At 37.4% G+C, this 16,391-nt stretch overlaps 1 protein-coding gene across 1 annotated transcript in view; it reads right to left on the bottom strand.

Annotated features, from left to right (window-relative positions):
* LOC126475380 (cyclic GMP-AMP synthase-like receptor) overlaps window positions 1–16,391 on the bottom strand; it is a 268,982-nt gene that overhangs the window by 47,266 nt on the left and 205,325 nt on the right. The window contains exon 8 of the mRNA XM_050103204.1: window positions 15,666–15,791. Coding sequence (XP_049959161.1) covers window positions 15,666–15,791 — 126 coding nt within the window. The remainder of the gene's footprint in view (window positions 1–15,665; window positions 15,792–16,391) is intronic.

Genomic DNA, 16,391 nt, shown 5'->3' with positions numbered 1-16,391 from the left:
GAAGTCTCTCTAACAAAGAAACCACTTTCTACAAAGCTTGGGTATCCGATTAATGAGGGAATTAATATATTTCATCAAAATATACAAGGTATTAGAGATAAAGTTAGTGAACTGCTTATAGATGTTGACTCTGAAATTATTGGTATATCTGAACACTTCTTAAATAAGGAGATAATTCAGAGGCTTCCTTTACCAGGATACAGGTTGGCTGGCAGCTTTTCTAGGAGCTCTTTGCGGTGTGGGGGAGTAGCCATGTATGTGAAAAACGGTATCCCATTTGAGTCAATTGATGTTTCAAAGTACTGCACTGAAAAGGTGTTTGAATGTTGTGCAGGTGTGGTTAAATTTAGTGGAGCTAAACTTCTTACTGTTGTTATTTATAGATCCCCAGACTCCGATTTCACAACATTTTTGCTAAAGCTAGAGGAGGTTCTTGGTTCACTTTATAGGAAATACAAAAAGTTAGTTATATGTGGTGACTTCAATATTAATTGTACAAGTGATTGTGCAAGGAAAAGGATGCTGGTAGACCTCCTTAATTCATATAATCTTATGCAAACCGTATTCTTTCCAACGAGAGTGCAAGGGAACAGTAGAACAACCATAGACAATATTTTTGTTCATTCGTCATTATTAGAAGGGCATTCTGTTAGCAAAAAGGTGAATGGCCTTTCAGATCATGATGCACAAATGTTAAGTCTAAAAGATTTTGGTGCTGCAACACATGTTAAATATAGTTACCAACTTTTTAGGAAAGCTGATCCAGTTGCTGTACAGACTTTTGTAAACCTTATCAAGGAACAAGAGTGGCAAGATGTTTATAGTGCTGATACAGTAGACGATAAATATAATGCTTTCCTCAAGACTTTTCTCGTGCTCTTTGAAAGTTGCTTTCCATTAGAACCTTCAAAACAGGGTACTAGCACAAACAGGCAGCCTCGGTGGCTGACTAAAGGGATAAGAATATCTTGTAGAACAAAGTGGCAGTTATATCAAAACGTTAAAAACAGTCAAAATCTAAATGCAGCAGCCCATTACAAACAGTATTGTAAGGTGCTTAAAAAAGTTATTAGGAAGGCAAAAAGTATGTGGTATGCAGATAGAATAGCTAAGTCTCAGGATAAAATTAAAACCATATGGTCAGTCGTAAAGGAAGTGGCTGGTCTGCAGAGACAGGTCGAGAATATAGAATCAGTGCGTAGTGGGGATGTCCGTGTTACTGATAAGTCGCATATATGTACAGTACTTAATAATCACTTTCTGAATATAGCAGGTGAACTAAATAGAAACCTAGTCCCAACAGGGAATCATATAGCGCTCTTAGAAAAAAGTGTTCCGAGACTGTTACCTGAAATGCTCCTCCATGATACTGACAAGAGGGAGATTGAGTTAATAATTAAATCACTAAAGACCAAGAACTCTCATGGATATGATGGGGTATCTAGCAGAATACTGAAGTGTTGTTCCACGTATGTTAGCTCAGTACTTAGCCATATCTGTAACTTTTCCTTTAGGAGTGGTCGGTTTCCTGACCGATTAAAGTACTCGGTAGTGAAGCCACTTTATAAAAAGGGAGACAGGGATAATGTTGACAATTATAGACCTATTTCTATGCCATCGGTGTTTGCTAAAGTTATCGAGAGGGTTGTATATACAAGGTTACTGCAGCATTTAAATTCACACAATTTGCTGTCAAATGTACAGTTTGGTTTTAGAAATGGCTTAACAACTGAAAATGCTATAGTCTCTTTTCTCTGTGAGGTTTTGGACGGATTAAATAAAAGGTTGTGAACGTTAGGTGTTTTCTTTGATTTAACGAAGGCTTTTGACTGTGTTGACCACAAAATATTACTGCAGAAGTTGGAACATTATGGAGTAAGGGGAGTAGCTTACAATTGGTTCACCTCCTACTTTAAGAACAGAAAGCAGAAGGTAATCCTCCACAATATTGAGAGTGTTAATGATGTTCAGTCCCAATGGGGCACTATTAAATGGGGCGTTCCCCAAGGGTCGGTGCTGGGGCCACTGCTGTTCCTTATTTATGTAAATGATATGCCTTCTAGTATTACAGGTGATTCAAAAATATTTCTGTTTGCTGATGACACCAGCTTGGTAGTGAAGGATCTTGTGTGTAATACTGAAACATTATCAAATAATGTAGTTCATGATGTAAGTTCGTGGTTTGTGGAAAACAATTTGATGCTAAATCACAGTAAGACTCAGTTTTTACAGTTTCTAACCCACAATTCAATAAGAACTGACATTTTAATCAGACAGAATGGGCATGTTATAAGCGAGACGGAACAGTTCAAGTTCCTAGGCGTACGGATAGATAGTAAGCTGTTGTGGAAAGCCCATGTTCAGGATCTTGTTCAGAAACTAAATGCCACTTTATTTACCATTAGAACAGTATCTGAAATAAGTGACATTTCAACACGAAAAGTAGTATACTTCGCATATTTTCATACACTTATGTCATATGGTATTATTTTTTGGGGTAATTCTTCTGATTCAAAAAGGGTATTTTTGGCACAAAAACGGGCTGTTCGAGCTATGTATGGTGTAAGTTCTAAAACCTCTTGTCGACCCCTATTCAATAGTCTGGGAATTTTGACATTGCCCTCACAGTATGTATTTTCTTTAATGTCGTTTGTTGTTAGCAATATTAGCTTATTCCCAAGAGTTAGCAGCTTTCACTCAGTTAATACTAGGCAGAAATCAAATCTGCATGTGGAATGCACTTCCTTGACTCTTGTGCAGAAAGGAGTGCAGTATTCTGCTGCATCCATTTTCAATAAGCTACCACAAGAACTCAAAAATCTTAGCAGTAGCCCAAACACTTTTAAGTCTAAACTGAAGAGTTTCCTCATGGCTCACTCCTTCTATTCTGTCGAGGAGCTCCTGGAAGAGATAAAAAATTAAGCAAATTCCAGTGTTACATTCTTGATTTTCTTTATTTAAACTAACGACTTGTCGCCTGAATATGTTTCTTACATTTCATTTTATCTGTTTCTACAATCGTGTTATAATTTCATGTATTGACTCGTTCCAAGACCATGGAGACTTCTCCTAAATGTGGTCCCACGGAACAATAAATAAATAAATAAAAAAATAAATAAATAAAAACAACAAGTTAAGCTGCAACCACTGTGCTGCATTTATGTGGGCATAACAACCAACACACTGTCTGTCCACAGGAATGGCCACCGACAAACTAAGGCCAAGGACCAACTACACCACCCTGTTGCTGAGCATGCTGCCCAACACAACATTCTTCATTTCAATGACTGCTTCACAGCCTGTGCCATATGGATCATTCCCATCAACACCAGCTTTTCTGAACTGCGCAGGTGGGAACTTCCCCTGCAATATATCCTATGTTCCCGTAACACTCCTGGCCTCAACTTTGGTTTGTCATTGTCCTCACCTATCCAACACCTTCTCTGTTCCCATTCCAGCACTACACAGCCCTCTATTCCACCAATGCACCCAGTCTTTTTACTTCTCTCCTTTTCTGCTACTGCCCCACCAACACTCTCTCCCCTGCCCTCCATCTAACCTCCCAACTGCACCTAGTTGCCCTACCCTCTCTCCACCTCCTCCCTGCACACTCCCCAGCAGCACTTCACCGTCCTCCACCCCTACCCCGCTATCCCTATCTCTCCCCGCTCCGGCCTCCTCCTTAACCCCAACCAGTTGCCTCTCCCATCATGCAGTGCTGCTGCTGCTCATAGTCTGGTTTCAGGTGCCAGAGACTGTGGTCATGTGTGTGTGAGCTGTGTTGTGTGTGTGTGTGTGTGTGTGTGTGTGTGTGTGTGTGCGCGTGTGTGCGTGCGTGCGTGCATGCGTGTGTGTGATCCATTTTAGATGAAGACCTTGTTGGCCAAAAGTTTATTTTCTGACATTCTGTTTGTTGTGCCTATCTGTGATGCAGCATATTCGCTATATGGTGATTAGCAACTACACATTTCATAATACTGTTACATTCCATCCCAGATTTTCCAGTGCGTAACTTGTATATTATTTTGTAATTCTGTAGTATTTTGATTTTTCTTGGAATTGTCAAAATTTGATTTGGAAACTTTACTTTTACCAAAAATTGTTTCTATGGTGTGAAGAAGGTATTTGCCAGATACTACAGTAGAAAAGGGCACACATAGTTTATCATGCAACATTTCAAACTGGAACCTGTTACTCTTATTGTTTCACTGAAAAGAAATTTGTATTGAATCATCCAGACACAGTTAAGGAACTCAAATCAAATGCTCCCATCATAGTCAAGCCTCTAGTCGACATCTAAATTGTCGACTCTCAGAGGGTACATCCCCAAAAAACTGAAAATTGCCACAGAAAAGCCCCTCTACAAAAAAAGTGGTAAAACTTATGTTTGCATCTATAGGCTCATATTACTCCTATCTGGGTTTTTCAAAATGACAGAGCAAATCTACTGATAGAGATTAAAATTCATAGGAAAAATAACTGTTTTACAGGCACTCTGATATGCTGAGACTTCCATCTCTTCATTCCTGAATGAAGCTTTAAATGCAACTGAAAATAAGGAGCATATTTCTGCAATTTTTCTACACTTTTTAAAGGTATCTGATGTCATAAGTCGAAACATCTTGCTTACAAAACTGGAGAGTGTAGCAATTAGGAGATCAGTTCATAAGTGACTAAAATTTTACTTACAAAATGGAGGGCAAATAGCTGAACTTGCATTCCAAGAAGGGAACACCATGAAAACCCATCACTCAGAAAAACTGTGTATTAAGCACAGTGTATCACAAGGCTCAATTTTGGGACCAGTTTTGTTTTTGTCCTCTGTAAATGACCAGAGACCAACCAGCCATCACAACTACATTAAACTTGCACAAATGTGTTAGTCAAAGGAATGACTGAATAAGAGTTGTAGAATGAAATAAAAATATGGATCTCAGACACTGCAAACTGGTTCTGTGCAAACAGTCTTAACACACACACACACACACACACACACACACACACACACACATGCGTGCACGCGCGCACACCACTTACAATAAATCTACATCCTACAAAATTTCTTGGAATATGGATCCAGTGGGCTCTGAGATACATCAAACAAACAAAATGCATAACCAGTAAACTGAACGCCATCTGTTGCTGCATAAAAATTCTTCCAAGCTGTACGTCAAAGTGAATAATAAAAAATTTATAGTTTGGTAAAGTAGAATCTCTGTTGTGATATGGCATAATCTAGCACAAGTCGTTGCATAGTCCAAACGATAATTCTATAACCCATTGAAAGGGCTTTTCCTAGAAGCTTGTGCAAACCTTTATTCAAAAAGCTTCAAGTCCTCCCATTGACTTTGTGACAATGTTCACCTACTTTATTTCTTCATTTTTTGTCTCCAGTGTCGATGTACTGGCTTAAAAAATAGGAGGTGGAAGTGCAACGCATGGTTGCATTTCACAGTCTTTTACTTGCACTGTTCACAACCCCCAATATTACACATTTAATATGGCCAGTGAACTATTGTTTAACTTTCGATAAGCCTCATTAATAGGTTGCTGGTGAAAGTCCACACACTGCTACAAGAGTTCACTGTTGAACATCTGTGATCAGTAAAAACATAACTACATAGTTCACTGTTCTTTTGGAATAATCAGCTATGTATGGAACAGACACTGTCATTGTTTCAACACATGACGTAATTGTGTTACACATATTTTACAGTTAAGTTGATGCATTGTTGTTGTTGTTCTAACCAACACAGATTTCTCGTCTGAAACTCAGCCGTGGACTGACTGTCTCTGGACCACAATTAGTGCCCTTACATATCTTCACAATAATAGGTGCCAAAACTACACATTGTTTGAAGTTAAATTTACAGAAATTACAATTAAAACTTAACTCATTAAATTAACTGAATACATCGAAAAATTGGTTCTTTTTAACAGTTTCTTCTACTTCAAGGTTTAGGCTGAATTATTTGTTTAAATCATGAAATTAAAAAATATAAGTACACAAACAATACTTTTGATAAAACTGAAAAATACTTGAGAATTAATTAAGGGCTAGCTTTGCTAACATGTTTTTGAATAAAGCTAAATACTTACTTTAAGATTACTAGTATTTTGTCTTTTAAATGCTTACCATTATTACAGAATTTATATTTGTTTATATGTCAACAACAGAATTTAATTTCCAAAACGATTACTGATTCCACTCTATACCAAAAGATACTAACTAGGAATAGTCAAAATAAATTAGAAAATCAATTACATACATAAAACTAAGCACAAAACTAGACCTGGTGTTATACTCTTTAAAGCTGAGGGCCAACCTTTATGTTTTACAAAAATGCAGATTATATTAATGTATGTTAATGGTAATTAGTTCAAAGTGAAAAAACAAATTTAAGGAGGCAGATAGCAAAACAACAGGGGAAGTAAATATATCCCAGCTTGTTTCGTCACAACTTGTTTACATGTTTTGCAAGGAATACTTTAATTAGGATAATGTTAGATGATAATAACCAGCTTGTAGTCAGAAACTAGGATATTCACTCACAAAATACAAAAAGGAACTAGGCTATACATGTCCAATATTCAGATACAACACTGAGACAAAATGGGCCACTCCAACCAGGAAACAAACTGTACAATAAACAACTTTGTGACTTCAAAATGATCAAAAATACTTCAGCAGTTAAAATATCTGTTCATATCCACCTACTGCAGAAGTGTTATTATGGTATACCTGAGTATCTGTCAGGTTAAAGCCTAAATGTGTACATTATTATTTAAAATAAATAGTGACAGTGGAAAATCTGTGAAGATTGTATTAGGTGTGAAACACTAAAACAGGTTGCAAAATTCAAGGATAGGTGTGCAACTATCTCCTTAGTCTATGCTCTTACAGTATAAATAAATATTTGCTAGCATTAGAAAGTAAAATATCATACAACACAGTTTCAAAATGGTGCCATATAAATTGTAAATATAATTTAATTTTGAAATTTGTGTCTTTTATACAAAAAGCTACAGTTGTATACTATGGTCACAAAGATACTGCACAAGTTACATGTCTTTTGTGCAAAAAGATGCTGTGAACTATGATTACATGATATGGTAAGAATGGTAAACATCCCATTTCTTTTTTCTGCTCTTATTGAGAGTATCCATGCATGTACCTATTTTGAGATTTAATCACAGTTTGGACTGAATGAAAACAAGTATAGCTGTGTGTATGAAAACTCCTGTGTATGTGTAATAGATATACAGCTTGGAATTGTTATGTTAATTCACACTGTATCCTCTCATCTTCTCATAATACTGACTTGCCCCTTATCAATTCACAACTGCCTACAAAAATGATGAAGAGGGTCAACAAACAAATACTATACATTACATTTTAGCACACAAAAATAAATACAACTGAGAAGGAGGAAGAAAGAGAGATAGAAAGAAGTGCCTGGGCAGAGAATATGCTTCGTTATTATCAAATTTTTTATTCATTATTTAGGAATAATGGAGATGATTCACCAAAAGTCAGAAGCACTGCATCATCGATAGGTACACAAACAAATGATACAGAGCTTCACTAGCTTTCAGAATGAGCTTCCTTTTCCAAGCTTGTAGGAGATACATGCACAGACATACACATGGGAAGCATCTAGTGGCTCGTGGGAGAGTGGAGAGCTGTCTGTGGGCTATCTAGGGTTGCAGGTAGAGGGGGCAGGTGGCAGATGGCTGGGCACGCAATTTCACAGTCTAAGGTGTGAGATAGCAGCACAAAACTAGCTGACATGAACTGGGATGGGGTACTAGAGCAGGGGATGGTAAACACACACATATTATTGGGACACCAAAAAAATCCCTCTCACACAGCCTGACCACCTGTGGTAGACGCATCTGCAGCGATGATAACTACCTCGTCCAGTATGCTGAAGGCCTCACAAAGGCCTTTGCAAACAAGCAATACCCTCCAGACCTAATTCACAAACAGATCTCCCATGCCATATCCCCCCCCCCCCCCCACACACACACACACTTGAAAAAGGAAGGTCATTCTGAAAGCTAGCAAAGCTCTGTACCTTTTGTTTGTGTACATATTGACAATGCAGCGATTCTGCCTTTCGGTGAGTTGTCTCCTTTACTACTAAATAATTCATAACCCTCAACCAGAACTTCCCGTATATTATAAATTTTTATGAAATTGAGAACTTCCTTGAGAATGTTCTTTTGCTCTGAGAGTCTACTCCAGACAATATTCTCTTTTTTGGTCATATAACCTATTATTCAACAATAAAAAAATATATGGAAAGCATTTTAGTATTAAGAATGTTTCAACACTGAAAACATCTATGTTCATGCCATAAATGTTCACGGTCTTATAAATGAGTTGATATCATCTCAAAACTTTAGAAGAATAGTCAGCGAATAATATACTGAAATAAGAACAATCACAAAAATATTTTTATGGTTTTTTTCCATCCCGAAATCTCTCGTGTGGTAAGCCTGGAGCAAGATATGAATCTATGGTGAGAAAGTTAGATTTGAAGACTAAGGATGAATAAACTAGTTATAAACAAGAATAAAACATTATTTTCATCTCAACTCTGGTCCTGTTATGAGATGTAATGAAGAATAATTTCATGATGCTTAATCAAGACTGAAGATTATTTCACTAAGTGTGGAATACAATTAATGAGTGCAAACAATGTCATTCCGTGTGTGAGTGCATTAGAACAGTGAAAAGAGATAAGAAACTATACAAAATAAAAGAAACAACAGACTTTCCAATAGCTTTCAGTGTAAAAAAAAAAAATGCATTAATTTACACCACAGAAGTATCACCAAACAATGGTAGTTGAAGTGATATAAATGTTTATTCATTAGATCAAGAAGTTATTAAGTGATATATCCTTGAACCAAAAACTATTTTCAAGTATTTATGACCTACCAAGATGAAACTGAAGTGAATTTTTCTTGATAACATTGATCAACAAACTGTTGTTAAGTAAATCAATAACAGGACATATATACCATTAGACATTGTCAAATGACTTTTGGCAGTAAGCTGCAAATACAAAGAAGATTTTAAATACATTGAAGCAATTAAAATTTTTTCTCAAGCAGAATTTTATTAAAAGTTGTATGTGAAAAGCAAATACACATGATTCATATGAACATACACTTGTGAAACATAATCTGAATCTACGAGAAGGTAACATTGAGAAGACAACAAAGGAGTGTGCACTAGATGTGCTCTATTAAATTAATGTAGGTGGGCCTGCATTTAGATATCACCAACTTCTACACAATGCAGCCAGGCAGTACAGATAGCATTTGTCATGGACTATGACCAACAAGTTAGCAAACAGCAATGGTACCCAGAGATGAATATCAACAGCAGAAATAGGCAGACACGGTCAGTACTTTGCATAACTCATCCCAGTAGGCTCACTGTATCAAAACCTGGATCCTGTTTCTTCAAAATATGACATACTGTGAAGTGATTCCGTAATTGCAATTGATTTTATCAGTTGACAGAGTGAAGTGGTTAGGTGAATACCCAGATACAGAGTTAATTTGAATTTAGAAAGGAAATTGGCCAGGGAATTTAGTTCATTATTGAAAGATACAAACAAAACAAAACAAAACAATTTATTATTAGTGATGCCTCACAGTACCAACTGTGAGACTGTTTATGTGTGTTTATTAGAAGGTCGACAAGGAAGTGAAGCTTTTGGGTCAGTTACACGATGTGATCAAAAGTATCCGGACACCCCCAAAAACGTACGTTTTTCATATTAGGTGCATTGTGCTGCCACCTACTGCCAGGTACTCCATGTCAGCTACTTCAGTAGTCATTACATATCATGAGAGAGCAGAATGGGGCACTCCACAGAACTCATGGACTTTGAACGTGGTCAGGTGATTGGGTGTCACTTGCGTCATACATCTGTATAAGAGATTTCCACACTCCTAAACATCGCTAGGTCCACTGTTTCTGATGTGATAGTGAAGTGTAAACGTGAAGGGACACATACAGCACAAACGCATTCAGGTTGACCTCATCTGTTGACTGACAGAGACCACTGACAGTTGAAGAGCGTTGTAATGTGTAATAGGTAGACATCTATCCAGATCATCACACAGGAATTCCAAACTGCATCAAGATCTGTTGCAAAGTACTATGATAGTTAGACAGGAGGTGATAAAACTTGGATTTCATGATCAAGCAGCTGCTCATAAGCCACACATCATGCCAGCAAATGCCAAACACCGCCTCGCTTGGTGTAATAAGTGTAAACACTGGATGATTGAACAGTGGAAAAACATTGTGTGGAGTGACAAATCACGGTACACAATGTGGCGATCCTATGGCAGTGTGTGGGTATGGCGAATGCCCGGTGAACATCATCTGCCAGTGTGTGTAGTGCCAACACTAAAACTCAGAGTTGGTAGTATTATGGTGTGGTCGTGTTTTTCATGGGGGGGGGGGGGGGGGGGCTTGTATTCCTTGTTGTTTTTCATAGCACTAGAACAGGCCTACAGTGATGTTTTAAGCACATTCTTGCTTCCCACTGTTGAAAAGCAATTCGGGGATGATGATTGCATCTTTCAACACAATTCAGCACCTGTATGTAATGCACGGCCTGTTTGGAGTGGTTACATGACAATAACATCCCTGTAATGGACTGGCTGCACAGAGTCCTCACTTGAATCCTATAGAACACCTTTGGGGTGTTTTGGAACCCTAACTTCATGCCAGGCCTCACTGACTGACATCGATACCTCTCCTCAGTGCAGCACTCCATGAGGAATGGGCTGCCATTCCCCCAAGAAACCTTCCAGCACCTGATTGAACATATGCCTCTGAGAGTGGAAGCTGTCACCAAGGCTAAGGGTGGGCCAACACCATATTGAATTCCAGCATTACCGATGGAGGGCACCATGAACATGTAAGTCATTTTCAGACAGGTGTCTGGATACTTTTGATCACATAGTGTACATGGACATTCAAACAGATGAACGAAAAATTTTCTCCAACAGAAGGTAAAATAAAAATAAACATAAATGAAAATGCTCAAATTGATGAACATTTTTCTCAGTTAGATAACAAATCCCTCATACAGATAAAACACTGGTTGTAAGTTCTCAATTAAATGAAAGAACGTGTAGACTAGATAAAACAAAATACAGGGTGAAGAAAATAATGTTGTATTTGGCAGTCAGCATGCAGTTCCTCATCCCAATTCAAGAAAACTAGTTCACCAATAGGTTTAACAGAAATGTGATTAAAAAAAAGGAAGAAAGAAGAAGAAGAAGAAGAAGAGGCTCTGGCAATTCTGCAACTGCATGCAGTGTGGCCAAGAACTGGTAGCATGAACTCTGTGCTGTGGCGGAGCTGTTCTATTAGCTCAGTGAGATGAGGCAATACCAGATATGCAGAATAGCTGATGTTCTAGTCACATTCACAATGAACATATATTTATCTATTTCCATTTAAAAGCATCAAATTGTATCCAATATACACCTCCACACTGTAGTATCTTGTGTATTTCTTTCTGTTACTAATACCTTGATTTAAACACTAAGATATAACATGGACTTCTTACAGATGTAAACAACCACATTGTTTCATCCATGACACAAATAAAGCAAATAGAAAATTATAGTGAATACAGTAAAATTGCATGCATCCAATGAAGTACAAAAAACACAGTAAGTAGGCTATGCTAGACTGCCAATTATGCTAAGCACAATAACTGATTTCTGTACACTTGTTGTCCAGACTTATCTTCACAGAGCCAGTATGTACACATACGAGCAATGTTCACTTCATAGAAGATGTTCAAAGTGACTGGCTTGCATTTACAAACACTTCACCACTCACTGGATCATATGCAACATACCTGCATCCACCATTGCCAAAGTGGTAAGACACAACCACAGCTGTCACCGAACAATAAGTGGAACATCTTCTATTGCATCAGGCAAAGTATTGCAAAGAAATGCACGATACAGGGCCAGCAATAGGTAAGGTCTCAAAAGTATGCTCCCACAACTGCAGCCCACGGGTTTATGCCAAAGTGTGCCTGAAGCCACGTTGAGAGGTGACGTGGGTTGTGTTCCAGCCAACAGTGGCTGTTGTGGAAGTTGAAAATGCGTTCATAAGTGAAGCGTTCATAAGTGAAGCTGGATTCACCAGTCCTCATCACACTGTTTGTTATGTTACACTCGGTGTAAAACCATTCACACCAAAACTGTACTCATCACGTGCAGTCTTCTGGCCGCTGGCTTTGAGTTAATGTGTAATGATATGGATGCAGGTCTTCATTGTACAACACTTCAACAACTAGTCTTTCAGATATCTGAAACTGCCTTGCAATATCAAGGGTACTTCACTGAGGTGACTGGTAAATGGTTTCAAAAATTGCATCCTCTGTGGAGTATGTCTAATCCTTGGATGACCTTTGTCCATTACTTCTGGATGAAGACTACCAGTTTACTGAAGGCATTTCTCCAGGTGACAAAAAAAAAAAAAAAAAAAAAAAAAAAAAAAAAAAAAAAAAAAAAAAAAAAAAAAAAACATTCTTATCCAAATAGCACCTCTGAGAGAACTGTGCAGCATATGAATGAGTAGCATCATCAGTTCGGTTTTCAGGTGTACCTTTACGATCATGCACTGCACAGTTAGTAGACACATACATGAAGTTTAATGGATCCCTGTGTCCTGTGATAGGCTATTTTCAAGTGATGAAGTGATGTCCTTATAAATGATGAGACCTATGGAACAAATGTCTAAAAAATAAAAAAAGAGCCTGACGAGAATTTGAAGCATAGCCCAATGGTGTATTTGAGTGTCATGTCCTAACAGTTGAGTCAGTGAGCTATAATGGCTGGTACAGCAGTGTCAGGTGCTACATATTCCTTCGTATAGTCCAAAGTGCTGCATGATGTGACAAAATTGCCAGATCCTTGGCTTTGAACACATATTTGCAAAATGTAATATATTTGATTTTGCTAGATAAATTTTCTTCTTGAATCTGAATGAGGAATCGTATGATGACCTCCAAGTGCAGCATTTTTTCTTCACCCTCTCTACATGAAAAAACAAGCTACAAGATTTAATGGAAGAAAGACTGAAAATAAAGTTGAACAGAATTTTTGCCAAAGTAAATTTCCTCGAGGGTCAAGTCAATTGTGTGAAGTTTTCTGTATTCTTATTGCCTATTTGTGAGTAAACATGTAGTTAATTAATGTAGTGTTTGAGAGTATGCTCCAAACAATACACACTTTTGGTCACATTTCTGCATATGATATGTTAGCACAAATATTTATTTGTGTTGTATTGTTATTTTTTGAGATACCCCTTGGACAGTGTGTGGTAGCTGGGTCTGCCAGTAGATTCCATTTTGCACCACAAAAAGTACATCATGGGGGCTCCAACTGCTTAGGGGAGCATCAGAGTTTGCAATGATAAGTTTTGTCAATGACGAAATTATCCAACAACACAACTGTGTAAGTCTTACAAAGAATATCTGCAAATAATTTTAGTCTTTTGAATGTTTCCACATGGAAAATATATATATGAGGTGTGACAATAAAGTAATGAGACTGATGTGAAAAAAATGTTGCTTACCATTTTATTGCTGACCATTTTAGTCCTGTTCAGTGATGTCTCCTTCAAAGTAATTCCCTTCTGATTGCATACACTTCTTCCATTGATGGTAACATTTCTGGAACTCATCTTCTGTAATATCCTCCAAGACCCTTGTCACAGGTTTTTGGACATCTTGTGTTGTTTGAAAATGGTGTCCCTTGACCGCTGTTTTGACTCTTGGAAACAAAAAAGTAGTATGGAGTGATATCTGGTGAGTAAGGTGGCTGCGGTAGTACTGAAATTTGTTTTGAGGTTAAAAATTGCTGTACTGACAGAGCAGTATGGGATGGCACATTATCGTGATGCAGAATCCAACTATCAGCAATGTTGGCATGGACACAAAGAACTGTTCTATGAAGTCTTTCTAAAATTTCTTTGTAGTATTATTGGTTAACTGTTTGTCCAGGAGGCAACCACTCTTTATGAGCAATTCCTTTGGAATCAAAGAAGCACACAAGCATGCATTTCACTTTTGACTTTGACATGTGAGCTTTTTTAGGTCTGGGTGATTCCTTTATGCATCGTTGCGAACTTTGGCATTTTGTCTCTGGATCGTACTGAAAAAACCAACTTTCATCACCAGTGATAACATGGTTCAACAATTTTGGATTGATTTCCACTTGCTCTAACAGATCGGCTGCCACATTTTTCTGTGTTTCTCACTGTTGTGGTGTGAGATTTTTGTGGACCATTGTTGCACAAATCTTTCTCATACCAAGATCTTCAGTTATTATTAGATGAACCATTTCTCTATTGATGTTCAGTTCTTCTGCAATCATTTTCATGGATAATCTTCGATCAGTGTACGAGTTCACGCATCTTAGCCAAGTTGACGTCCGTCCATGAGGTTGATGGTCATCCACTGCGGTCTTCATCTTCAGTATTCGTTCTGCCTTCACTTAACATTTTATACCAACGAAAAACTTGAGATCTTGACATAACCTCCTCTCCAAAACCCTTCTGAAGCTTACTGTAAGTTGTTGTTGCGTTTCACCCAATTTAATGCAAAAAGAAATGGCATACCATTGTGCAATATCATGCAGTTCCATTTCCATGACAAGAGACACATGCACGTGTTAACTTATTACAGCACAACTCACGACTGAGCAGTTGCGTCGATGTGCCGCTTGGACTAGAAGCAGCTTATTGACCAAGGTCAAAGTCATTGTGCCTATGCAAGCCTGCAGAGTTGCCACATCTTGCAAAGAAAATCAGCCTCATTAGTTTATTGTCATGCCTCGTATGTACATGTTTATGCAGTAAACGTTCATGTTCTTATAAATCCATTTAGATCATTCCAAAACCTTAGAAGAAATAGTCAACAAACAATATACAGAAACTAAAATTACATTAAGATTACGTTTTATTGTTTCTTGCCGCCCACCCCCCAATACTCGAGAAATCCACAAAAATATGTCAATGATAATTTCATGGTGTGGTAATTAAAATGATTTTACAATGCACTGTGTATGAAAAATACCATAATAATGTCCATGTTGTACACTACTGTCCTGAATCTAAAGTTAAAGTTGGTATTTATCAATTGAGCCTCAGGTGATGGACTAATTCACAGGCAAATCTTGACAGAACCCTTGCTGTTACATTCTCAAAATACTAAAAAGTCCAGTGGCCAATGACGTACTTTTTGATGATCAAACAAGCTGTAATTAATTATTGTTCTTAATAGGAAGCCAGGTATTGGAGCTTTCACATGTTCATGTCAAAGATGGTATGCCAGGAGGAAATGTTTTAATAACTTCAATAACTTCACGTAGACACAGCAACATTCACAAAATAATCCACTAAAATGATTTTAGATGTTTTCACTTATGGTGATGAGCCTATTATCACAATTATGAGGTTTTGTGAAAACAATTGAACTAAAAATTAGTTACTATTTTATACTTTTTCAGGCTGCTTAGAAAGGTTAAGTAATGTTTAGCATTTCATGTGTCAGTACTAACCATTCTATACCTCCTGAATTAAACCTACATATTACTATAATTACCTCAATAAAAGTATCACCCAAACCTTTACGCCAGTAATATCTACTATTGGCAGCAGTCTTCCATAAAAACATTGTCTTTATATAATAGCTTGAAAATCCTTTCCACTGTTGATCATCTCTGAGTTTCTAGAAAAGGGAGAAACAACGATTATTTCTTCTATTTCTCAGACAATAAAAGCAGAGAAAAGGTATTGCTGCAGTTAAGGAGGGTTAGTGTGTAATGCATAATACAAACAACACTCATCCTAAACAACTCACTACTCTTTTAACATAAAGGTATTATATTAATGTGTTGGATCAAAGGCTTCTCCTGCACCAAGCATCATGAAAAGCTCAAACTGCTTCAGGACTTAACCATGATTAAGATCATAGCAAATACATTAATCACTATGAAAGTTTTGTTTTTTTTGTAACTAATATTAACTGAATTACTTAATTTTTATATAGTGCATCATATTTTACAGTAATTTGATCTGTCTGTATAGCCACACATGTTGGCACATCACTTCCATGTTTCAGGAAGGTGAACCATCCATGAATCGAATCTGTTGGTGGATTAGCAATGAGGGTCAGTGAGCCGGCCAGCCTGGTTGTTTCCCACATCAAACCAGGTGACTTCCAAGCTGGTATCCACTTATACCTCACAGAATACAAAATGAACTGTCAAATTTATTTCCAAAATGTCTGCAGAGGACGTCAGTTCTCCGAAACAAAGAAATCACTGCA

Source organism: Schistocerca serialis, chromosome 4, assembly GCF_023864345.2.
Source record: "Schistocerca serialis cubense isolate TAMUIC-IGC-003099 chromosome 4, iqSchSeri2.2, whole genome shotgun sequence".
Lineage (NCBI taxonomy): Eukaryota > Metazoa > Arthropoda > Insecta > Orthoptera > Acrididae > Schistocerca > Schistocerca serialis.
This window is presented reverse-complemented; position numbering and strand designations above follow the sequence as displayed.